Below are 26,542 nucleotides of genomic sequence, written 5' to 3'. Positions count from 1 at the left end.
TTTATCTTTAAATACTTTTTTCAGTTTCATTCAGTTTTTGATTTCTGCTTGTTGTATTCTGCAGTTTCACACTTGCTGTTCCTCTTTCCTTCTTTCATTCTTCAACTTTCATTTCCCTTTTTCCTCACTGTTCCTTAAGTTACTTTTCCAGTCACAGTCCAACATCTAAAAAACACTGCATGAATCATGACGAAGTGAGAAAGTTAGCCCTTTTGTTTTTTTCTCATGTCATTTAGTCATAATTCTGCTGAATTCAAGCGGAAATGCAATAATTCAGGAAGCGGCTCAACTGTCCAAAACTAAACACAAAAAAACAAGTGGCTTCTGTTGACCAAGTGGACAACATCATTAGAGATTTGACATGAAGACAAGATTTTCTCTTTTAATTATCAAGTAGTGTGTTATGATATTTCTCAGTTTAAATATTAAGGTCATTCCCACATAGCTACAAATTACTCAAGTATAGGCATACTTTAGTAAACTGTAAAATTCTTAGTGTTTATAACTATTTTAAAATCTCACTGTGGCCAGAGATTTATTGGAGTTGTTATAAAATGCCCAAATGATTTTAGTCAGCTCGTGTATTGTAACACATTTGAGGGTTTTAAGGGTTAAATTTTCAACAGCAGCTCCAGCCAACCGGGTGCTCGCGCGCTGTTCGGTGAATACCGGGAGCGAGGGGAGGCGCATATATTGCGCGCATCAGAAGAGCAGTCAGTGCGCGAAGGAGACTTCACGAGAGCGCTGCTTTATTCAAGGATACTAACCTGGGATTGTACAACCACATTTAACTTTTCAGCTCTACGCGAAGTGAACGGACAGCAAAACTTAGTTATACTATAACAGCGTTAAATATCAGTGCGCATATTTGTTAGTTCCTATAACACTATTGCGTTGGAATTATAACTTATATTGACTTGGGCAGTGCAAAACATTTGTGTATTTGGATTGTTTAGGCTTGGACAGCCATGACGACCTTCTGCAAGTTAAATCACGTGTGAGATCCAGTACAGGACGCATTGGACCAGCACCAGGTCTAGGTTTCTCCTATGTAGACTTGAGCTGGTGCGCGGGTTCGTTTAAAGGCAGATCTCTTCAAGGTATGGTTCTGGACTCCTCGCGCTCAGGAGCGACTCCAAGGCTCCTACGCTATTCATCTTTCTTACTGGCTGGAAAACTGACATTGGAAGGAGATGAGAACCTTATTCTGCTGCTTTCTGCTCCTCACCTCGCACCTCCTGCCAGCAGCTGCTGAGGTAAAGATCTCACAAAATCTTTTGAAGCACAGAAAGTTCTGGATTGCCATACATACATAATGTTTATTTACAAACGGGGTTTAACATGTTGTCTAAGTAGACGTCAAAGTGCAATATTTATAAATCACGTTGTTGGATCCATTAAATGTTGAAATGTTTACTGTACATAAATTTAATTGTCACACAGCTTAATGACGTCAGGTGTATTTGTTTTTTGTAGCAATTACAAATAAATATATCTGTTAAATATAATTTACTTATATCACCTATATGGTTAAAATTGTAATACAGTATCGTCCCAAACTGAAATACTTTCTATTCGTGTGTAACGCACATTGTGTGAACACGTGATGATAAAATTAGCTGTTTGTGGACTCTTAAAAAGTTTATTTGACTAAACTCACTGATCAAATTGTAAACACTGAATTCTTTATAGTGTAATAAATAACTGGATTCGCGTGAGCGCACGGATGCACCTGTGCGCGCGACGCGCTCACGTCACCGCACCATAAATATTTGTGCAATCACGTCATAAATCGTTTCGTAAATACCTTCATGTGTATTTGATGTTTATTTAATTTTTAATTTTGCCAGAAGGAATTCGCAATCCCTCAAGATTTCATCGACAGACTATCGCACAGTGAAATCAACAGCATCAGCGACCTCCAGCGGCTACTGGAGGTAAATTCCCCAGGTAAAAATTCTGCTCATTGTTTTCTTGACACCTTTGTGGACTTTGTTCAATACCTAATCTCGTGTGCACAATGTCATGGTTATTTACAGGTGTTTGTCCCAGTTGCTAAGTAAGTTGGTTTGAGTGTATAGCATGTATAGCCTGTAATGCGTTTTACGAATTTAAAGGTAATGGTTTATGCCGGCTGACGGCCCATAAATAGTTCATTTTAGATTTTGTTTCTGTTTTTAGAGCACGTATCTAATGTCCATACTTGCGTCACAGCCAACTGGTAGATTTGCTCCGGCCAAGTTTTCCTACACTTAAGCTGTCCGCAAATGGTTTCATTTGCCCACTATAATTTCATTTACAGGCAAATTACCGGTAATTACACAAACAAAAAACACAAGACGGTATAATTTGGGGTATGACTATAACCGGTCTGGTTTTTGTGGCGAGACCATAGGTGTGATAGGTGTACAGGGGTGAACATGGAAAAAGTTATGATAACCGTGTGTCATAAATGCATGCTTCTGCTGCAGTCTGGATGTGTTTGTTTTAAAGTCCTCGGGGTATTTAATGATGGAAGAGTGTCGGCGCTAACAGTAAAGTACAGGGAAATGTGGTTTACAGGAACAACGCTGAAATAGGTTTTTTTCTACTTTAGTCTGGATAATATTACAGGGATCACTAACATGAGCTGTCTCAAGACAACTTGAGCTGCTGTTTGCACAGGCACTCGTAATATATCAAACCCAAGATTTCCTTTGAAGCTTCGAATATTTGAACCGCTGTAACATTTGGACTTTGGTTATTTGAACATTGGGTCTCTGAAAACGGTTATAGGGTAGATTTATATGCATGTATGATTTCAACGTGGGTTCATTTGTGATATTTTCCCAACAAATATAAACTGTAAATCATGGGGTCAAACCTAATTCCCATTGCTGTCATGCAAAAACGTGATTTATAAAATAATGTCAAATTTAACCAAATAATTCAAATAGTCTTGATCTTTGGGTGAAAAGTGCATGGAGATTCACCTGTATGTGCTCAAAATGAAGTCAACGTTGATTTCATAGTGCTGTAGTTACTAATTATTCCTGGCGTCGACATAAATCAGACGGCTTGACAGACACGCTAAACCCAGTGAAAGATGACTGACGCCACTGATGGTGTATTTTGGATGTTTGTTGCAGTAGGCAACTGCGCTTTAAAGTCATCACATGTCAATCAAATAGAGAGAGACATGCATATAAAGTTTAAAATTCAGTTTAACAAACTACAAAGATCAGTATTATCAATCATCTATTTCCTCCCATCACGAATGAAAGATTCATCTGCACGGCATCATTCTCAATTAACATGATTATCGACATGCATTGTTTATTTAATTATAAACGCTTTCCTGTTTTCTGTCTGGATAGTCTTAATTTAGGAAGCAATAACGGTCTGTTGTTGCTCAGATCAGACCGCTAACCTTGTCAAGTGTCCATAAGAGGAGCGCAGGAAGGATCAGATAGGTATCTCCTGCTAATGGACGCATAATTAGAGGTCAGAAAAGCAGCGACAGTGATTTAGGGAGGAAACGGTGTCTCTCTTTCAGTGAAGTCACGGCGCGTGACCTCACCGCTCACCTGGAACAGGCCGCACTTGTTCCTCGCCCCGCAGCGGCCTTTTAACTTCTATCGGTCCATCTGTCTACGTCTCCCATCGCCCCGCGCTTTCACGTCCGAAGGGAAACGGCACAGATGGAGCGTCTTTTTTGTGTTTGATGAAAGGACAGCTGTCAATCCGTGAAGGAGGCCCCTTTGTAATTCGCTCGGAGAAAGCACGGAAAGGAAAGGTGTAGCTGAAAGCTCTTCATGAGTGACATGTAAGATGAAGAGGGTTTGGGTGGCCCAGCGGTTACAGATCTGCGTCGGTAATGCAAAGATTATACGTTTCGAGGCAGCAATTTACACAGTTACTGGAAGAATGCTTTCATCAGCATTGTGCAACGGCGAGGAAGGTTCATAAAACCAGGTAGCTGCTGGTAGATCGGCCCTGTTATTAAAGCACTGTAGACTAATGGGGATCAAAATCACCTGCCAAATGATACTTGATGACAAAAATGTCTGTTTTGTAGTGTTGGAAAGAGACGAGTTAGTTGTGTTTCGTTCGTTCTTCTATTAAAGTAAACTATTATTATTTAGATGTTTCTTGTATGGGTGGCAAAAGGAGAATTTTTTAGGAATGTCACTTTTGATACAATTAGAGATGTATATCAGCCTATATTTGAATATCGGTATCAGCACAGAAATGTATGTATCTGTGCATCCCTACATACAACCAAAGTACATACATATAGTACATTGCATGTGACCCTGGACCACAAAACCAGTCATAAGGGTCACATTTTTAAATTGACATTTATACATCTGTAAGCTGAATAAATTAGCTTTGCATTGATTTTTTTGTAAGAATAGGACAATGTTTGGCTGAGATACAACTATTTATTATAATCTGATGGTGCAAAAAATCAAAATATGAATAATTTAGCTACACTTAGGCCTGGTTTCACAGATAAGGCTTAGCTAAGGCTAGGACTAGGCCTTAGTTAAAGTAAGCATCTTTTATAAACATGCATTAGTAAAGATGTTACTGTATATCTTGAGACAAATCAATGGCACATTTTAAGATCTGTCAGTGCAAGTTATGTTCAATTAAGACAGTTTAAACATGAGTTTTAGTCTAGGACTAACCTTAAAGGGGGGGTTAATGGTATTTCATGCATTCTGACTTATTAACACAGTTATAGAGTTGTTTCCTCATGCTAAACGTAGACAAAGTGTCAAAAAAGCAGTTGGGTGTGTTACAGAGTATTTCTGTGCCGAATGTACTTCGCCAGGGTTCGTACAAGTTTCGGAAAGTTTTTTTTTCGATTACAGGTCCAGCTGACGTTTCAGGGGTTTCTATCCGTATCACTTCTTTATATGGGCACTTTCCCTGAAAAACCCCGCCCACCCGTCAATCAGCAGGAGACGCTAGAACATACAAACATCACATCACGCGACAAGCTTTGTTTAATTTCAAAACTTAACAATGGCACGAAAGAAGAAGTGTGTTTTTGGATGTAAGTCAGCCTTATGGAAACAATGAATATAGTTTATTATCCAGAGTAGCAGCAAAGTTTTGCGTGTGTGTTTGTTTAATGCTGGATTTCATTGAAAAGTCCCAACTGGGTCATGAGTTGCATGCTGTAAGTAAGACTTCTGTCTTATGTTGGAAATAGGCGCATGCATATTATATAAATGACACGAACATGTAGTGAATCATAAGTTAAACAGTGTTGTATAGTGTTGCATGACTCGTACTCGCTCCTCCTTCTTCATTTTTTCGTACGTTATCGGAAAGAATCGGTAAAGCTAATCTTTCTTTTATAAATCTGATTAAACTAAAGACTCTTCAGAGATATAAAGGATGTAATACTACTCTATAGGTACTCCAGATTAACATCAGAAATGCAGAAACAGCGCGTGTTATGTGAGCTTTAAGCCTTGGCTGAGAAACCAGTGATACAGTATTACTAAATATATTTAATAATATCCTAATGATTTTTGGCATTAAAATCGATAATTTTGCCCATACAATGTATTGTTTTTCTACAAATATACCTGTGCGACTTATGATTGGTTATGGTTTTGTGGTCCATATCTTTTCCAACATTTACAGATTATATGTTAATGCACACGAGTTGTGTGTATTCCAGTATTCAAAGTATTCAGAAGCCGAGCGTTACCTTTGCGTGACCAAAATGTAGGATACTATCTGAAAATCTTTCTATCCGCCTCTGATCTTGAATTTCGTTTGCACTTGTACGCATGGAGCCACGCGTAAACGAGTAAATAATTTAAAATTTAGTTTGGCAAAGTCACACTTTGACTGCGGTGCCTTCTTGCGCTTTTAAGTTTGTAAGAACAAAGTTCTCGGGTTTGACAGAATGACACACAGGTTTGATGTGAACATGAGATAAGGCATGTTTTGCAGGATCAAATGCTGAACTGGCTCTCGGTGCGGGTCAACTCTTAGTGTCTGAAAAACAGCGAAAAACAATGCCTTTCCATTTGGTAGGAAAGATGAGATGAACTAGAGACACAGAACAGAGGAGGGCTTTTGTTTACATGTCACTTGTGTTTCCTGCTTCAGAACTGTGTGTGGTCACGCAGTCTTTTAAGTTCAGCGAGTCTGTCTCTCTCTCTCTCTCTTTCTCTCTCTCTATTTCTGCATTCCTGACGGACCCACCCTCATCGTCCCGTGCTGGGTGCAGTTCCTCTGGTACATCACATATAGTTTGATGTTTAACTAAAGTACATGCCTGATTAAACACAACTGAACAATATCAGATAAAGATTGCAAAGACTAAAGTCATTACAATGTAACGTACACTCTCAGAAAAAATGGTCACGGGGCACTACCCTTTATAAAGGTCCTAATATGTACCATTTAGGTACAGATATGTATACATTTGGTACCAATATGCTAACTATTATGAAGTATTGAAGTGCAAAAGTGTACTTTTTAAAAGGGTACAATACCACCCCAATGACAGCTAGGGATCATTTTTGGACCACTTATATAGCTTCTGTTTTTGTATTTTAGTACACATTTATAGTTTTAAAGAGATAGTTCACCCAAAAATTTATTTAACCAACCTCAAGTTATATTATGTATAAATGTCTTTGATTGCTGAACACAAAGAAATGTCTGTAATGAAGTAGGAAACAGGAGCGCCATTGGTTTCTATAGTAGGAAAGAAAAATACTATGGAAGTCAATGGTGCCCCAAAATGATTTGGTTACAGAAATTGCTCAGAATCTTCCTTTGTGTTCAGCAGAACAAAGAAATTAATACAGCTCAGTAACAATATGAGCGTAAGTAAGCTAGGATGGCAAAATTGTATTTTTTGGTTGAACTACTGTATACGTTTTTTTTTTAAGCACTTTACATGGAAATTGTATGTGGTAGTTGACTGACACTCGGTTATGGAACAACACAAATGAAAACCTCATTGTTAAAGTGACTAAGCTTTTATATGAAGCATGAATTGGTTAAACAGCACATAATAAGTGAAGTTACTTTATATAGAAATAAAACTATGGAAGTCAATGGTGCCCCAAAATGATTTGGTTACAGAAATTGCTCAAAATCCTTCTTTGTGTTTAGCAGAACAAAGAAATGAATACAGCTCAGTATCAAAATGAGAGTAAGCAAGCTATGATGACAAAATTAATGATCGGCCGATCTATCGGACCGATTTTTGCGACTTTAATGTGTATCGGCATTGGCCGATACGTGGCTGTTGTGTTCGGCGATTTTTTTCCCCGGTATTATTTACAGACAGAGTGCTGGAAGCCGCAAGCGATTGCAGGTCATGTGACTAAAAACAACCACCCTTACATGACAACATCGAAATCTCGGCCTAACAGCTGATAATAGCTGGACAAAGCGGGTTTTTATTTCTCATATTTTTTAAGTTCAATAAATGTTACTTTTTTCAAATTGAGACTTCTAACATTTGGCATCCTCGTGTCATTTTTATGATGTAAATTGAGTGAGCAAAAGCAGTATCGGCCCCAAATATCGGTAGCCTGTATCAGTCATCGGCTAAGGCTGATGAAACAAAAATCGGTATCGGCACAAAAAAATCCATATCGGTCGATCTCTAGACAAAAATGTATTTTATTTGGTTGAACTACTGTATCCCTTTATGCTTTTAAGCTTTTTTAAGCACTTTGCATTGAAATTGTACATGGTGCTTGACTGACACTCGATTATGGAACAACACAAATGAAAACCTCATTGTTAAAGTGACTAAGCTTTTATATCAAGCATGAATTGAATAAACAGCACATAATAAGCTAAATGACTTTATATAGAAGCTACTTGCATCCCCGCCTCCTCTTTAAACAGTAAAAAAAAAACACTTGGTCTTACTCATCCACGCCAGTGGCGAAACCGTTCCAGAGGTTGTTAGAAGTTCACATTTATGTCAGCCGTACACAAGACATAAATACAAACTCGGGTAACCATAACCATGACGTAGTTCCTTCAGAAATCCATTATGGTGAGTTTCCAATTAAGCGCCTGCATAAAGCGTCCATTGTTGGTTGACAAATGAGTTGCTGAATACCCCTAAAGAAGGAAATTATATCATGCTTTGGTGTAGCACCCGTCTCTATATGCTGCGGGGCACCTACTGAAAAGTTTGAATAGCCTCATTGTGAATTCATCTTGGGTTAAAAAGGGAAAGCGGGATTTGTTGAGTAACATTAAAGTAATCAGGATAACCTTTTTGTTTCAACAAGGTCCTGGAAATGAGGTGATCGAGGAGGTCAAACACAGGCACCGTCAGAAGAACCATCACCCATCTCACCCTGCTTCCTCGGATTTAAAGAGTCTCCAAATGTCCCACAGACGAAAGAGGAGCATTAGTAAGAGACTTCAATTTTACATTACATGATTAGTCCATTTCTGGTATATATATTTTTGGAGGACGCTTCTTTACTTTATCATACATGAGAGCATTTCGATAGCCGGAGCCAGGAAATTCCAAACATTCAGAATTCATGTCACGGCCCGTCGAGCTGAACACGGTTCAGACTGACATCCACTCTTCCTTCCCTTTCACATCAGTCATGGCACTCAGCGCCGCGTCTTTGTGTGTGCCGGGATATTTCGGCCCCTCCGTGCCCACCGATCACTCGAGCACAAACAGAAATGGCTTCAGGCCTCAGAATAGCTGTGTGCTGTTTTTGTGTCTCGCTGAACTCCGGGATCGAACTCGGGATCTCGGCGCTGCGGTCGCTCTTATTTTTGGCTGGGTAAATACAGAGGCTCGCAGATATTAAAACCCTCTTTAATATTCGTGACTCAGGCCGTTTTTAAGAGCCTTTTGGTTTGGTTGGGTGGGATCCGTTACAGAAAAGCACGCAAACAGAGCACCTGTGTTGGATTATATAACTACCCAAAATAAACTTTATATATAAAATATTAAAAGTACTGTGGTGGTACTGTAGTACAGTAATAGTATGGTGATGTCATGAAATGGTGCGATTATCAAATTTTAAAGCGTTGCATTTACATGGCAGTCCAAGTTATAAAAAAAAAGCTAAATTACTTAATACCCATCCGAAAAACTGACTATAGTACTTTTGGTACTAATTAGACAAAATGTATGTTGAATCTTGTATATATACACTCACCTAAAGGATTATTAGGAACACCATACTAATACTGTGTTTGACCCCCTTTCGCCTTCAGAACTGCCTTAATTCTATGTGGCATTGATTCAACAAGATGCTGAAAGTATTCTTTAGAAATGTTGGCCCATATTGATAGGATAGCATCTTGCAGATGATGGAGATTTTGTGGGATGCACATCCAGGGCACAAAGCTCCCGTTCCACCACGTCTCAAAGATGCTCTATTGGGTTGAGATCTGGTGACTGTGGGGGGCATTTTAGTACAGTGAACTCATTGTCATGTTCAAGTAACCAATTTGAAATGATTCAAGCTTTGTGACATGATGCATTATCCTGCTGGAAGTAGCTAGCAGAGGATGGTCATACATGGTCAGAAACAATGCTCAGGTAGGCAGTGGCATTTAAATGATGCCCAATTGGCACTAAGGGGCCTAAAGTGTACCAAGAAAACACCCCCACATTTTTACACCATTGCATTAATGAGAAATTGAACAGGTGTTCCTAATAGTCCTTTAGGTGAGTGTACATATTTCATTGTGTTATGCTCCAGTTCATTATTATAGGAATCTACACAATCTTTACATTTTAGTATAAATGAATATGCTAATAAGTATATATATGTATTAATTTATTTGTGCATACATCTGTTATGCACAGCAGTAGAGGAGGCGGTGCCAGCCATGTGCAAGACAAGGACAGTGATCTACGAGATCCCTCGCAGTCAAGTGGATCCCACGGCTGCAAACTTCCTAATATGGCCTCCTTGCGTGGAGGTGAAACGCTGTACCGGCTGCTGCAACACCGGCAACATGCGCTGTCACCCGTCCAAAAAACACCACCGTACTGTCAAGGTAAAGTACTGCATCTTGCACCATCTTTACGGGTACAGAAACCGAGATGATAGCGCTGTGTTTACACAAACTTACACAAAGATGTACAATAAGCTGTTCTCTTAAGGTATGGACTATCAACAATATGGACTATGAATCTAGAAAGAGCAATTTATTACCAGATGCAAATGTAAATGCAAATGGAAAAATGACCCATGCAGTGTGTACTGCGAGTCATGTAAAGACGCATATTGTACGTGCAGACGTACATTTGGCAAAACCATCTCAGCTCAGGGCCAAGTGGTAAAAACTGCTCACAGTGATACGCTGGCAAAGATATAGAAACTGGTGCCACACCCACTTCAAAACTACACCTTTTTATAAATAATTATTTTATTGCATATAATCTCATACTCAAGTAAAGCAGTGTCAATACTACAGTCAGGTGCATTGCATTGTGGGATACGGCTTTCCATGCATGTGTCACTTTTCCAGTCACTGATCTTGGAAAAGTCACGTTTTATATATTTGCTTTATACGTAAATACCGGGAGACAACCACACGGTCTTCACCGTGCTGCTTGTTTCTACCCCTACCGTGGATAGCTACATATTTACTTCCTTATTTCTGTATTTCTTCATTTATTTATATTTCCTGATCTTCTGAATTCAGTGTATTGTATAGCTCTATCCACTCTTTCCACATAAAATGAATAAAAATGTGTGTTTTTCCGGCACAGACAGACAGGGATACAGGGATAGACAAGAATATATTATGTGTGTTTCTTTCCAGCGATGGCGGTGTAGTGTATATTCGAGCAAATAGTCTTAAGAGATTTATTTACCCTGCCCAGTTTTTCCTTCTCATCCTAAAAAAGGAGCAGACCTGGACAGGCCGCTGCTGTTCAGAGATGCTGTAGAAAAACACAGACTGTAAATAGGCGAAATGTGGATGTGTGTGTGTGTGTGTCTGGTGTACTTTGGTTCATTGCAGTGATAAGCTTGTTCAAAGGAGACACTGTTGGGTGTGGATCATAACAGCGGATAATGAGACTACTAACACTTACTGGAGTTTAACTTCTCTTCCTCTCTCTCTCTTTGCTCAGCACGTTGCCTTATGTTTTTCTCTATTGCACTTCTTGTGCTTTTATCTTTCTTTATGTTTTTGTTGGCATTTAGTCAATACCTGTCTCTCGCTCGATGCTCAGCATGTTTCTTTGATGGATTCTTGTGCACTTTTCAGGCAGGTCGGTTCATCTTGGTAAAGCCTCCGGGCAGCTATTTTCTAGTCGTGCACGTACAGCTCCTTTCTACTTCATCATCATATTAACCAAAATATTTAATAAATCAACGCAGAAAGAGTAGAGGATGTGTACAGCTTTGTGAATGATAGGCGTTCCAATTTTGTGGAAGCCTATAACAGACCAGTGGTCTCCAACTTGGTGCCCGCATTAAACAACGATAAAACATATCAACAAATAAAATAAAATTAACAAGTAAAAAAAAAGGAAGCCCTCCAGATCGTTTTATCCATTGTGGTAGCCCTTCACAAAAAGGTTGGGACCACGGCTTTTGTGGACTAAGCACAACTTCCGGTAACATACAGTAGAATCAATAACAACAGAGCCCATTCACTTTTAATGGGTTGCCAAACTGAATTGCGGATCAGTCAGCGCCACGTCACTGCCTTTGCTCGTGGCAGAAGTTGAACATTTCTCAACTTTTCAAGCAGCAGTAAGTGCGTCAGCCAATCAGATCGCCATATGCAAATAACCTAGGCAGAGCCAGCCAATTACGTTTATGGAAAACCGGAGCATGTATTGTGGTTGCTGTGATTGGCTGTTGGCCACGCTTCAGACAAGCCTTCTGTCAAGCGTTAACACTAAATTACCTTTGTGCATATATCATATCTAATGCATATTAACTTTTACACTGAGCTGGGTAAAATGAATGTATACAATGTTAGCTACGAGTCCATGGCCGCCAAAACTCTCCGCACAGTTGTGATCTATGCTCGCCGTCTCCCCTTGTCTTTAGCAAAACAAAACAATTTATTTTCGACAAGGTATTTGTTTCAAAGATCAGTTTAGCCGCTAGCCAGACCGATAAATAAATACAAACCAGACGTTCACTTCGGTTTATGCGCGTAACCGTGAGAACACGTGTGCGTCCGATGAAGTTATCTATTATAGAGAGGTGTGCATCACCTCCTACTCGTTCACCTCATCTCCCCTTGTACAGTACTGATGGTTTTCCCAGAACTCGAATACTCTCACACATGCAAACATAATCACGCAGTACTACAACAACAGGTGCTGCTCCAGATTGCTGTGGGCAGGGGAAGAAGTTGGATCGCGGACAGTATAAACTCATGTTACAGTGAAGACATTCGAAGCTGCCGTGTGTGAGAAAGGCCACATTTTAAACTTCTGTTCACTTCTTAGTCGAAGGGTAAAAGGGGTTTTCTTGAAATTAAGTTCAGACGTATTTGTCTGCAACACAAAGTTTCTTCCATAGTTTAGATGTTGGCTTCCGTAAAACAACCATTCATGTGTATGTATTTATATTCAAAGAGCTTGCCTGCCCTGATTAACCCCAATGTGAACTTTGCTAGAATGCATGGATTATCCAGTCACAACAGAGATCATTTACATATTAAAGTCTTAAAGGTACAGTAGCAGACATAGCACGTTTAATTCTATTGCTACGTACACACCAAATGCGGGGCATCGTGTTACTCGCTCTAGATTACTTGCGGGATTTAACTTTAATTTTTCGCTCGAATTGAATATTTTTAACTTGTGAATATTGCGTGTATTCACGGCAAACCCGCCGCCCATATTGCATCATGTGCATCGCCCCACGCGAGTACACGTCTGATCGGGCCTTTGCATGGACTTTGTATGTAATCTACTCGCCAAATTGTTGAACTCGCGTCTGGTGTGAACCCACAGTAAGGAGGCGTGTACACCAAACCGCTTAATTGCGGCTAAACCGCGACTTTAGGCTCTTCGCAGCTTTTTCAGCAGTGCGCTTTGGTTGCTATACTTCTGCTTGAATGATGCACCGGTTTGGTTGTTGTGATATTTGTCCCGTCCCTCCTCAACTGTGATTGGATGGCCAAGTGAGAATGAGATTGACGAGCTAAGCGTTTCAACCAAAGTTAAACATTTTTCAACTCTTGGAGCTCAGAGCTGAGCGCAGAAAAACGGGCGAGTGCCGCACTCGGCGCAGACAAAACGCACCAGCTGCTGGCATTTTTGAAAAGTGCAGTTTTTCCATTGAAAACAATTGAAAACGACAGTCGCCTTGGTGTGCTGGTTCAAAAAACTAAAAATGTTAGTTTTAGGATTAAATTGCAAAATGATTATGCTACTTAAATGTGACCCTGGACCACAAAATTTAATTTATAGATAAGCTTTGCATTGATGCATGGTTTGTTCTTAAAAATCTGGAATCTGTGCAAAAAAATCAAAATATTGAGAAAATCCCCTTTAAACGTTTTGTGGTCCAGGGTGACAAATCTCCAATTTAGCCTCTTGAATTCTATATAGTTTAACCAAAAATCAAATTTCTGTAATGGTTATATAAACGTATGTGTTGCTTTTTATTTAAATCGATTTATAAACATTGATTCGGTTTAGATCTGAATAAACATTTGAAGTGGCTTGCTGAGAGCATTAGATCTTTCTATCTCCGGCCCAGGTGGAAAAGTTGGTCAACTTGAACAATGAACAAGGCAGCTGTGGTTTCCTTGAAGTAGGAATATCTAGATAAGTCACTTCATTGGCAGCAGAGAGCGTGCGAGTGTTGTTTATTTAACTTTCATCGCTGGGAATCGGACTGCTACACGTACTAAATCAGGCACACCACTGTTGACTGGGAATGAAGAGACTAACTGAGGATATTCCCGATTCGGAATGTTTGCGGTCGCTATTAAAACAATTCCACACGGGTGCCTGTCATGTGGTTTAAATAGCAAGTGTTTATGTGTTTGGATGATCCGGGTTTGGATTTCGTCTTTAGAGGTTGATACGAAGGGAAATTAGACATGGTTTATATTGGCACTGGAAGCCAGAGGGTTTTTTTAAGAGTGTGGTTTTGGGGCACTAAAGACCCCCAAGTGGCCCCGGCTAGTGAGGACACGGGGCCCAACTATGACGCAAACGTTGAGGAAACATAAATAGTGCTAAATCGAATGAATGTGGACTCAAAGATATTAAAGTTGCATTAAAGGGATAGTTCACCTAAAGATTGTGTCATCATTTACTCATCCTACACTGCAAAAAATGACTTTCTTACTTAGTGTTTTTGTCTTGTTTTCAGTAAAAATATAAAAAATTCTTATATTAAGTTGCATTTTCTTGATGAGCAAACTGACCTAGGAAAATAAGTCGTTTTTAGACAAAAAATATATAATTTAAGCAAATTTGTGCTTAAAACAGGCCAAAAAAATCTGCCAATGGAATAAGAAAAAATTTCTTGATTTAAGTTTTTATGAAAAACGTAAAGTTAGTCCATTGGCAGATTTTTTGCTTGTTTAAGCACTAATTTACTTAAAGTTTATATTTTTTGTCTAAAAACTAGATTTATTTTCCTAGGTAATTTTGCTCATCAAGAAAATACATCTTAATTTAAGAATTTGTAGATATTTTTATTGAAAACAAGACAAAAATACTAAGTAAGAAAGTTATTTTTTTGCAGTGTATGTTGTTCTAAACCTGTACAGTGCAAAAAATGATTTTCAAGAAGAACATTTTTTTTTATTTTTGTCTTGTTTTCAGTAAAAATATCAAAAAATTCTTAAATTAAGATGCTTTTTCTTGATGAGCAAAACGACCCAAGAAAATAAGTCTAGTTTTTAGACAAAAAAATATCAAATTTAAGTGATTTTGTGAATAAAACAAGCAAAAAAAAAAATCTGCCAATGGGGCAAAAAAATCTTGATTTTTTTTGCTTGTTTTATAGTAAAAAAAATATGATATTTTTGGTCTAAAAACTAGACTTACTTACTTTCTTACTTAGTGTTTTTGTTTTGTTTTCAGTAAAAATATCTAAAAATTCTTAAATTAAGATATAATTTCTTGATGAGCAAAACGACCCAAGAAAATGAGTCTATAGTTTTTAGACCAAAAATATCAAATTTGTGAATAAAACAAGCAAAAAATCTGCCAATGGGGTCAGCAAAAAATCTTGATAATTTTTCTTGAACACTAAATTCAAGAAAAATTTAAGAAAAATTTGCTTACACGATTGGCACTTTTTTTGCTTGTTTTATGCACAAAATCACTTAAATTTGATATTTTCGGTCTAAAAACTAGACTTGTTTTCTTGGTCGTTTTGCTCATCAAGAGGAAGCATCTTAATTTAAGAATTTTTAGTTTTTTTACTGATAACAACACAAAAATACTAAGAATTTTTTTCTTGAAAATCATTTTTTGCAGTCTATTAATTTCTTTTTGAAAAAAACAAAAGAAAATATTTTGATAAATGATGGTAAGCACACAGCTAATTGTAACCACTGACTTCCATAGTAGGAAAAACAAATATGGTGGATGGGTACCGTCAACTGTGTGCTTAACATCATTTATTTTCTTCATCTTTTATCAAAATATCTTCTTTATCATTTATCACAGTACTTCCATAATATTTGTTTTCATACTATGGAAGTCAATGGTTGAAGTAAATGCAGAAATTGCTTATTTATGTAGATTTAGATGAAGCTTTCTTTGAGAACTTAATTGTTTGCATCCTGTATTCGCAATCCAGCATGCAAAAAAATGCATTTCTCGCTTTCCACCCCTGCGTGTTTGTTTTTCTTAGCATGTGGTGAACTGTAATTGTCGTCATATCTATATTTTTTTTCTATCTTCTGAGATTTGCTGCTGGTGTTTGGGGACATTTTTAAAGGGCCATGACAGAAAGCGGGCAGATTAGATTTTTCTTGTGATCTCTGTGTAATTGTCCGGGTGCCGTTGTGCAAGTACATGCGTTTCACAACAGAGATTTCGCTCGTCCTCTGATGGTAATTCTAGACATGCAGGTCATGAGATAAAAGTTCCCTTATTTTTCCCTCCTCCCTGCATCTTTCAGCTCTTATTGTCACTCGCTGAATAAGAACACTTGCTCCCCACACCCCTTTTTCTTTTCAGGTTGCCCCACCAGTCATCTGCCATTGAACCTTGCGTTTTCCCCCGGCTGTGTTTCGCCTCTGCATTTTGTTGTCGAATTTACCCACTGACAGATGTGCAGCAAAACTCACTCATGTTCAATTTCTATTGTGCTCATGCTAATTACCCATGATGCACCTCTGTGTTTTCTTTCTTCGGCATTCTCACCCTTTCTTCTGCTTTTTTGCGGGGAAATCCCAGTGCCAATTATCTCAACCTCGGACAATAGTCCTCACAGTGCACGGGGCGAGCGAGAGGGGGTTGGGATGGATTTCTAGAGGTCCGCTCTCTCTCTCTCTCTTTCTGTGTGTGTGTGTGTGTGTTATGGGGAGTTGGATCAGATGTCACGCCATAGCGCTGGGATTTTGCAGGGCTTTCGTTGCAGCGTAAAGCACAGTGGTTTCTACTAAATAGGACTCGGAGGAGCTCCTAAAGGGTCTTTTTATAAAGCCTATTTGAGTGAAAGCATTTGTGAGGTTCGAAAAGCAGCAATAGCAAAGATTAAATTGAATTTCAATAGAAATGTTGGGGTGGGGGCAGAAACGTATGCTGCAGAGGAATCTAGGGGTTCTTCTTTCATATTATGACCCTACGATGAACCTCCACCCCCATCCTTCTCAAGACCATCAGAGTCTGTCTCACCCTTCATCCTCGGTGGCAAGACATTCTTGCATGCCATGGGCTGCTTTAGTCTCGTCTCTGTAAATATAACCAAGCGCAAGAATGTCCGAAAGGGGGGAGAGCCGGGCAGCCGAACAGAGTAACAGGGTTGACAGGGTGGACAGAGGACACAAACAGGCCGACCTCGCTTTCTCTTCCTCTTCCCACCTTTATTGTGACACTATGTATGTCTGTCTTAGCTCAGTGCTCCGTGACATGTTACATAATGCTAAATCAATATTTGCCCTTGCAGAGAGGCTTTACCTGCTTTTTAAAGTTTGTGATTGTGTCTGCTATGTGCGTGTATAACATCCACATGGCATCCATTGATTTGGAAAGGAAACTTTGTGTCTGTATCATAGCAGCGGTAAACATTCATCGGGTGCCCGATGGCAATCGGAAGGAAGAAAGTCCACAGTATTCATTTGTGTGTTCATTAATCCGTCTTTATGAGGGCAGGTCAGGAAGATTCAGAGCTGGTTTATTCCAGATCTCTTCCTCTGTATGGCAGTTGCGATAATAATTTGTTCCAATGGGGCAGACTACTTTCCACCACATGTTTGAGCTTCAGTAACACACAAGACTTTCCAACCCCACCTCCACTTAGTTAATTTGTATGTCTGGAAGGTGTAGGCCTAACCTCGTCTCACATTTAGCCTAGTTAACTTTGTGTGTGAATGCCAGAATTGTAAAGTATGAATATGCACTCTTAAAAATAAAGGTGCTTCACAATGTTATAGAAAAACAGTTTTGACTATATGGTTCCATAATGAACCTTTAATATCTAAAGAATTTTGTTTCTAATTTTGTTTATATTTAATAAGTGTTTTATTTAGATATTTATTTATATATTTTATAATGTGATAATATTTTATAGTGTGAAAAGTCATGCAATACATACGGTAAATTACAATTTGCCCGCATATTATACGCCAGTCCGTTCACTTAATGAGGCACATCTTTTTGTGTCGTTTTATGTATTGGTTTCTCAACCATTATCGCTTGGGTTTGGGGTTAGATTTGGGATTTTTTTGTCTATTTTTAAACTATGGTTGCTTGGAGTTATGCTATGTACACACCAAACACGGGGAATTGCATTTCCCGCTCTAGATTACTCGCGGGATTTAACATCATGCAAATTTTTAGCTCGAGTTGAATATTTTCAATTTGGGCAAAGACGTGTTTGAGCCAAATAGCATGTTTTCACAGCAAAATCGTGGCCCATATCGATTCATTCGTATCGCCCCACGCAAGGATGTGTTCGATCGAGTCTTTGCATTGATTTTGTACACTGCAAAAATGATTTTCAAGAAAAAAATTCTTAGTATTTTGTCTTGTTTTCAGTAAAAATATCTAAAAATTCTTAAATTAAGATGCTTTTTCTTGATGAGCAGAACGACCTAAGAAAATAAGTCTAGTTTTTAGACCAAAAATATAAAATTTAAGTGATTTTGTGCATAAACAAGCAAATTTTTCTTGAATTTAGTGTTTAAGAAAAATTTTCAAGATTTTTTTGCTTACCACATTGGCAGACTTTTTTTTGCTTGTTTTATGCACAAAATCACTTAAATTTGATATTTTTGGTCTAAAAACTAGACTTATTTTCTTGGGTAGTTTTGCCCATCAAGAAAAAGCATCTTAATTTAAGAATTTTTAGATATTTTTACTGAAAACAAAACAAAAATACTAAGAATTTTTTTCTTGAAAATCATTTTTTGCAATGTGTAATCTACTCGCGCAAATAGTTGAACTCGCATCTGGTGTGAACCCACAGTAAGGGTTAGAATTACAAAAAAACAGAAAAAAATTAGAAACTAATACATAAAGCGTCACGAAAAGATGCAGCGTATTAGGTGAACAGGAAGGACTTGCGTGGCATACCCATGCAAAATTTTGGCATATGTATTGCACGACTTGTCACACTGCGTGCTATTTATGAGCAAATCATGAAACTGGGTTGGCTAAACAAACACATGGACGGAATAACAACTCGTTCCCTTTCTCTCTTCCTCCAGGTGGCAAAGGTAGAGTTTGCATCCCGTAAAAAAGCAAAATTGAAGGAGGTGCTCGTCCGGTTAGAGGATCACCTTGAATGCGTGTGCACGTCACAGCATCATGTGACAGAGCATGTGGAATCAGACACAGGTATGTCTCGTACAACACGTACACACAGAATGGCATGAATGAATACAGTATGTTATTTTGGAGTGTGCTTTCACTGGCCTGTTTTGCTGCCGCCAAAGGCAAACACACCTGTCGGCCGGTCCACTGTTGCCCACGTCAGCGCTCGCATGCGCTTACGTTTTACTTTGTTGTCCATGTCGAAGATATGATGCAATTGGGTGAATAAAAAAGACCACAGGTGTGCCTCTCCTTGTTTGAATGGGTTAAAGTGTGCGTCCTTCAGGGTCAACAAGTTTCTGGTCACGTGTTAGACAACCACGTGCTGAGATAAAAGCGTTGGAAACTCATAAGACTCAAATATTTATGAAGTGCAATTACAGTCTGCTTGCACCTTTCAGAGGCCATAAATTCTTTCTTTTTCTTTTTCCTTTCCACTGAACAACACTCTGTCTATCATCCGCTTGCACGCCAAATCTGTGTTTCCAGGCCCACGCACAGTTAAAAAAGGTAAAAAACGGAAACACAGTAAGCAAGCAATGGCACCACAGATGAACAAGGACGTTCAATAAAAAGTAAACGTTTCCTAACACTCAGAGGACCAAAATATCCTGCAGGTAGGACAGCCGCAGGAAAAACCCCTTCTTTTTCGTAACCAATCACTAAAGAGAGAGAGTTGTCCAATCAAAATCACACAACACTAAATAAGAGCAACTTGTGCTTTCACTTTGCTGCATGTGTCACGGGTTGGTTTGTTTGTTTGTTTGCTGAAATCAATCAATATATAATCATGTGTATAAATTAGCTCTGTTCCAAAATCTAGTTAGCAGCCTAACTTAAATATAATCTAATAAATAACCAATTTAAAATGCTCTTAAAGTTCTAGGATGCTAGCATTGCGTGTTAGCATGCTAGGTGTTAACATGGTGATAAAGCAATCTATTAGCATAAACTTCACAGAAATGCTCCTGAAGTGCAAGTATGCTAACATAGCGTGTTAGCATGCTAGGTGTTAAGATGCTGATACTACAAGCTATTAGCATAAAATTCACAGAAATGTTCTTGAAGTGCTAGGATGCTAACATAGCATGTTAGCATGCTAGGTGTTAACATGCTGATAGTGCAAGCTATTAACATAAAATTCACAGAAATGCACTTGAAGTGATATGGTGTTAGCATAGCGTGCTAGCATGCTAGGTGTTAACATGCTGATATGATAAGCTATTAGCATAAAATTCACAGAAATGCACTTGAAGTGTTATGGTGTTAGCATAGTGTGTTAGCATACTAGGTGTTAACATGGTTAAAGTGAAAGCTATTAGCATAAACTTCACAGAAATGCTCCTGAGGTGCTAGGATGCTAGCATAGTGTGTTAGTATGCTAGCGTGCTAGGTGTTAACATGCAGATACTGCAAGCTATTAGCATAAAATTCACAGAAATGCACTTGAAGTGTTATGGTGTTAGCATAGCGTGTTAGCATACTAGGTGTTAACATGGTGATAGTGGAAGCTATTAGCATAAATCTCACAGAAATGTTCCTGAAGTGCTAGGATCCTAGCATAAAGTATTAGCAAACTAGGTGTTATCATGGTGATAGTGCAGGCTATAAGCATAAACTTCACAGAAATGCTCCTGAAGTGCTAGGATGCTAGCATAGTGTGTTAGTATGCTAGCATGCTAGGTGTTAACATGCAGATACTGCAAGCTATTAGCATAAAATTCACAGAAATGCACTTGAAGTGTTATGGTGTTAGCATAGCGTGTTAGCATACTAGGTGTTAACATGGTGATAGTGGAAGCTATTAGCATAAATCTCACAGAAATGTTCCTGAAGTGCTAGGATCCTAGCATAACATATTAGCAAACTAGGTGTTATCATTGTGATAGTGCAGGCTATAAGCATAAACTTCACAGAAATGCTCCTGAAGTGCTAGGATGCTAGCATAGTGTGTTAGTATGCTAGCATGCTAGGTGTTAACATGCAGATACTGCAAGCTATTAGCATAAAATTCACAGAAATGCACTTGAAGTGTTATGGTGTTCACAGAAATGCACTTGAAGTTTTATGATGTTAGCATAGCGTGCTAGCATGCTAGGTGTTAACATGCTGATATGATAAGCTATTAGCATAAAATTCACAGAAATGCACTTGAAGTGTTATGGTGTTAGCATAGTGTGTTAGCATACTAGGTGTTAACATGGTGATAGTGGAAGCTATTAGCATAAATCTCACAGAAATGTTCCTGAAGTGCTAGGATCCTAGCATAACGTATTAGCAAACTAGGTGTTATCATTGTGATAGTGCAGGCTATAAGCATAAACTTCACAGAAATGCTCCTGAAGTGCTAGGATGCTAGCATAGTGTGTTAGTATGCTAGCATGCTGTTAACATGCAGATACTGCAAGCTATTAGCATAAAATTCACAGAAATGCACTTGAAGTGTTATGGTGTTCACAGAAATGCACTTGAAGTGTTATGATGTTAGCATAGCGTGCTAGCATGCTAGATGTTAACATGCTGATATGATAAGCTATTAGCATAAAATTCACAGAAATGCACTTGAAGTGTTATGGTGTTCACAGAAATGCACTTGAAGTGTTATGGTGTTAACACCATAACACTTCAAGTGCATTTCTGCGGATTTTATGCTAATAGCTTGCAGTATCAGCATGTTAACACCTAGTACATTAACACGCTATGCTAACATCATAACACTTCAAGAGCATTTCTGTGAAGTTTATGCTAAAAGCCTGCACTATAACCATGTTAACACCTAGCATGCTTACACACTATGCTAGCATCCTAACACTTCAAGAGCATTTCTGTGAATTTTATTCTAATAGCTTGCACTATCACCATGTTAACACCTAGCATGCTAAAATGCTATGCTAGCATCCTAGCACTTCAGGAGCATTTCTGTGAAGTTTATGCTAATAGCTTGCTCTATCACCATGTTAACACCTAGCATGCTAACACGCTATGCTAACATAGCGTGTTAGCATACTAGGTGTTAACATGGTGATAGCGCAAGCTATTAGCTAGACTTCACAGAAATGCTCCTAAAGTGCTAGCATTCTGTGCCAACAGTGTGCCTATAATATCTTAAAATGCTGTCTATTTAGGCAGCACACTAGGTTTTGGAATGGAGCCTGTATGTTTGTTATAATTTTGAGTGTTTGTGTAAGATAAAATATATGTGGATGGTTTGTTGAACTTAATCACAAAAATTTACTTTCACATCACTCGTTCTTTCTGAAATGTGCACAGACTTTGTCCGGTAATAAAATCACTGTGTGGTGGATGTGCATTGCTCAAGCACAAATCGCATGTCTTACTAAAGAAAATCACTTTGACGGATTTCACAGAGAAGCTATCTGGAATGCTTACAACCACTTTTTCTTTCTCTCCCTCCAGTAGATATGAGGTGAAACCGTAATAAACGCCGATCGAAGGACATCAGTGGCTACGAACCGCTCCGTCACACCTGAGACTTTGACCTCTGACCCTACTGACCCATCTCTGTTATATAAAGATACTGTATCCAGAGGAACTTCAAAAACGACAAAATAACACCAAAGGTGCTTTCTACTCCTGCTAGGATGTACTCTGTCAAACACTGAAGACGGCAAGATATGTATTCAGTTAATTATTAAGTGGTCACACACTGGGCAGAAACGATGAAACTGACAAGCAAGACATTTGTATCGTTTCTTTGTCGTTCACGCGAGAATCTCATAAAGGTCAAAGATGTAAATGAAGAGGAGCCTGTTGAAGAACACTAAGTTTTTAGAAACCGTGGCGTGAACAACACACTCTCTGGCTCGGATCCACTCGAGCGGGAATTAAGATAATCACGAGGAATGGATTCTATGAACTCGAGGAACGAGGAAAAACGCATAAAGGGATGTTTGGACAAAGCAGAAATGTTGTCATATAATCTTGCTAAACAGAAGACGCTATTATCTGCGGATCTACATCCCTCCGTTAGTCCTCCTGGGTCCAGAACATTGAGTTTGACTGCCTGTCCATGAATAAAGAAAGACTTGAGTATATACAGTACAGAAGGCGACGTGTAATTCAGTACCAGAATAAAGTATTTATGTATGTGATCTCTATCTCACCCTCTCATAACCTCTCTGTCTCTATGTCCAGTGTAAGAAGGACTCTTCCTCTTCAATGTACAGTAAAAGCATTATCAGTACAATTTTCTCAAAATTTCAGTTTTATTGTTGCATTTTTTACAGCATGTCACAAAACTAGCTTTTGTCTATGTAAGACAGTTATGGAAAGATGCTTTATTTTTGTTAAAATATATTTATAATGTGTACGTAGAATCAAGCAGGAAGTATGTTTATGTATATTTTTATTAATTGTGGTGTAATGGTGCTTAACTCTTTCCCCGCCAAAAGAGAAAATGCTTCCCTGCCAATGACAAGTTTTTACGGCAATCCATATTTCCGCTATTATCCACTAGGTGGCGCTCTTACACAACATATAAACACTGACGCATTCACGGATCAAAAAACAGTAAAAACTGTGTATGCTTTGATCATCGTTATGAATCTCTATCAAAAGTCCTTTACAAAAACACAATTATCTTTTTTATTTTTGAAGAAACCCATATTTGAGAGATAATAAAATTATAGGATAAAAGGATTTTTGATTGGATTTTTTGTTTGTTTAAAGCAACACATTCTTACATTTGATATATTGTATGTTTATATATTTAAAGAAGAACATTTTATGGAAGGCATTAAACTTTTGTGAAAATAAAATAAAAAGCTGGCACTGGCTGGCAACTTTTTTAACGCTGGCGGGGAAAGAGTTAATGTGATTTGCTCAAGAGGACATATTCCTGAATCAACATCCTTGTTGGTCCTGCCAAGACATTTCTATCAACCAATCAGATGTTCTTGTCAACCTGTTTTATTTCTCTGATTCTTAGAGGTCACAAGGTTGAGGTTATAAAGACTCGTGATTTGTGCTGTGATTGTTTGATGGGAATGTTGTACAAGGAGCAACAATCAGGAGTATGACTTGGCTAAAACTTATTGTACATGTCATGATTGCAAGGAACGGGAAGGAATGGTCTTGACCTTGATGCTAAAGAGATGCTACACAGCAGGGCTAGTCTGTCTGGATCCTGGATGCTTGCTGTCCCTCAAAGTTTACCTCCAACTTTAAACCAATGCACCTGCAGAAGCAAATCAAAGACTTTGTCCCAAATGCTGCCCTTAACACTTATGACCTTCCTAGAAGTCGGCACTTTAATGACGTAAAGTCTGCTGTGAAGCTCGCAAAAGTGCAGGCTCAGGAAAAGTTCACATCAAACCTAAAATGACAAATGAGACACCCTATGTGGACTCACTCGAAGTCCACTTGAAGTGCGCCATTTGGGACGTAGCCAAAGTTGAGATTGACAGGCAGGTGTGTAGGGTTGTTACTAAACTCTGGGACATTGGCCATTCAGGACTGGACTTGACTTGCCCTGCTGTACAGGATCTGCAGTATGGCCATTGTAGTAAGTACTAAAGGGACCATCTGTCACATTGTTGGTTCATTATTTTCTATTACTCACCATAACCTGCATACACATAGACAACTCAACTAGACAGTAAACAATTTCCTTACGTATAAAGCTATGTAACAAATAAAAAGCTCTGAACAAATTAAGAGTTCATTGTATCATGTTCTTACACAAGACACCAAAACAAGTATCGCAATGGTCAAACACTACAGTATTCACACTACTATTGCACATGAAAGATTTTTTTTACTGTAAGCAGCTAATTTTGTTTTCTACCACTTTTTAAATGTTTAAGATACTAGTACAGCATTTAAAAATAAATGCGCTTCATGATGTCATTGATTAGAAGAACGATTTTTGGCTGTGTCATTCCATTAAGAACCTTAAAGGAATATTCCATTTTCTCCAGATAATTTACTCATCACCATGTCATCCAAAATGTTGATGTCTTTCTTTGTTCAGTCGAGAAGAAATTATGTTTTTTGAAGAATACATTGCAGGATTTTTCTCATTTTAATGGACTTTAATAGAGCCCAACATTTAATACTTAACTCAACACTTAACAGTTTTTTTCAACGGAGTTTCAAAGGACTATAAACGATCCCAAACGAGGCATAAGGGTCTTATCTAGCAAAACGATTGTTATTTTTGACAAGAAAAATAACAAATATACACTTTTAAAGCACAACTTTTCGTCTAGATCCGATCCAGCGCGACCTAACGTAAATGTGTAGTGACGTAGGGAGGTCACGTGTTACATATATAAAACGCACATTTGCGGACCATTTTAAACAATAAACTGACACAAAGACATTAATTAGTATCAGTTGACACACAACAACGTAGGAACGGTCCTCTTTCAAGACACTTGTAAACACTGGGGCGGAGTTTCGGGTTCATCCTCTGTGACCTCTTGACGTCATGACGTATTGCGTGGGGTCAGCTGGCGCATCACCACCGGATCTACATGACGAGAAGTTGTGCTTTAAAAATGTATATTTGAAGAGTTTCGTTGCAAAACGAGATAACCACCGTTTTTTTAATTGTTCAGAAATCTCGTTTTTTGGTTGTGCATTCCAATTAATTTCAATGCAACTGCAGTTGGTTTGTTTTGTTTAAACCTTCATAACTTAACAAATACAGCTAAGTAGCACCGTAAAACAAAATAATAACATGATAACATAATATCAAACATGTTTTGACAAAAATGTTAAAAAATTTATTTATCTCGTTGTGCAACGAAACTCTTCATTTGTTATTTTTCTTGTCAAAAATGACAATCGTTTTGCTAGATAAGATCCTTATGCCTCGTTTGGGATTGTTTATAGTCCTTTGAAACACTGTTGAAAAAAACTGTTTAGTGTTGAGTTAAGTATTAAATGTTGGGCTCTATTAAAGTCCATTAAAATTAGAAAAATCCTGCAATGTTTTCCTCAAAAAACATAATTTCTTCTCGACTGAACAAAGAAAGACATCAACATTTTGGATGACATGGTGGTGAGTAAATTATCTGGATTTTTCTTTTAAGAAAATTGACTAATCCTTTAAAGTGTGGTTTTCTGAACAGGGCTTATCCTAGTCCCAGACTAAAATGCATATTTGAGTTGACTTCTTACACTGGCATAACATAAATCAGTGCCATTGTTTTATCTCAAAATGCACACAAGTAATGCTTTTTGTAAGGAATGTTTAAAATGTCCTAAAATAACTAAGGCCTAGTCCTGGATTAATCTAAACCCTGTCTGGGAAACTGCCCCTTAATGTCCAAAGCAGTGGCGGCTTTTGACTGCTCTTCCGATGGGCACAAATTTAAAACAAGTGTTCGGAGTGTCATGTGTGTTGCTCGTGCTGTCAAAATATGTGTTTGTTGCGTCATGTGAACTATGTGCATCACGTGTTTTGTCAAAATAAGTGCCTGCTGCACACGCGTCAAAACCATTCATAATAAAAGAGATGCTCATGTTCACAAAATACATGCAAGACACTCCCTTAACAGTAAACTCTGATCACGCATGAGATTATGCGAGTATCTGGCAAACGCGAGCGTCTCTTTTATTATA

The 26,542-nt window shown here is 38.4% G+C and overlaps 1 protein-coding gene across 5 annotated transcripts; it reads left to right on the top strand.

The window, feature by feature from the left end:
* The first annotated feature begins 554 nt into the window (after positions 1–554).
* On the top strand, positions 555–24,624 carry LOC141348995 (platelet-derived growth factor subunit A-like). 5 transcript variants are annotated; one of them, XM_073857613.1, is made up of 7 exons: positions 555–1,256; positions 1,851–1,950; positions 8,277–8,402; positions 9,833–10,023; positions 18,847–18,976; positions 19,442–19,569; positions 22,370–24,624. In XM_073857613.1, the coding sequence occupies exons 1-6, from the start codon at positions 1,194–1,196 to the stop codon at positions 19,522–19,524; spliced, it is 693 nt and encodes a 230-aa protein (XP_073713714.1). In that variant the 5' UTR covers positions 555–1,193; the 3' UTR covers positions 19,525–19,569; positions 22,370–24,624. The 5 variants fall into 5 exon arrangements, with proteins under 5 accessions (XP_073713714.1, XP_073713713.1, XP_073713716.1 ...); XM_073857612.1 differs by having other exon boundaries at positions 650–1,256; positions 9,830–10,023; positions 22,373–24,624; XM_073857611.1 differs by having other exon boundaries at positions 659–1,256; positions 9,830–10,023.
* Positions 24,625–26,542: the final 1,918 nt, after the last annotated feature.

Source organism: Misgurnus anguillicaudatus, chromosome 19, assembly GCF_027580225.2.
Source record: "Misgurnus anguillicaudatus chromosome 19, ASM2758022v2, whole genome shotgun sequence".
NCBI lineage: Eukaryota > Metazoa > Chordata > Actinopteri > Cypriniformes > Cobitidae > Misgurnus > Misgurnus anguillicaudatus.
Note: the sequence above shows the minus strand (reverse complement) of the source record. Positions and strands in the feature narration are given on the sequence as shown.

Bases quoted from the DNA above. Each gene is read 5' to 3' on its own strand.
- LOC141348995 (XM_073857612.1), top strand. From the start codon at position 1,194: ATGAGAACCTTATTCTGCTGCTTTCTGCTCCTCACCTCGCACCTCCTG. The intron at 8,403-9,829 runs GTAAGAGACTTC...TGTTATGCACAG, and splicing joins CAGACGAAAGAGGAGCATTA to CAGTAGAGGAGGCGGTGCCA. The intron at 18,977-19,441 runs GTATGTCTCGTA...CTGTGTTTCCAG, and splicing joins GCATGTGGAATCAGACACAG to GCCCACGCACAGTTAAAAAA.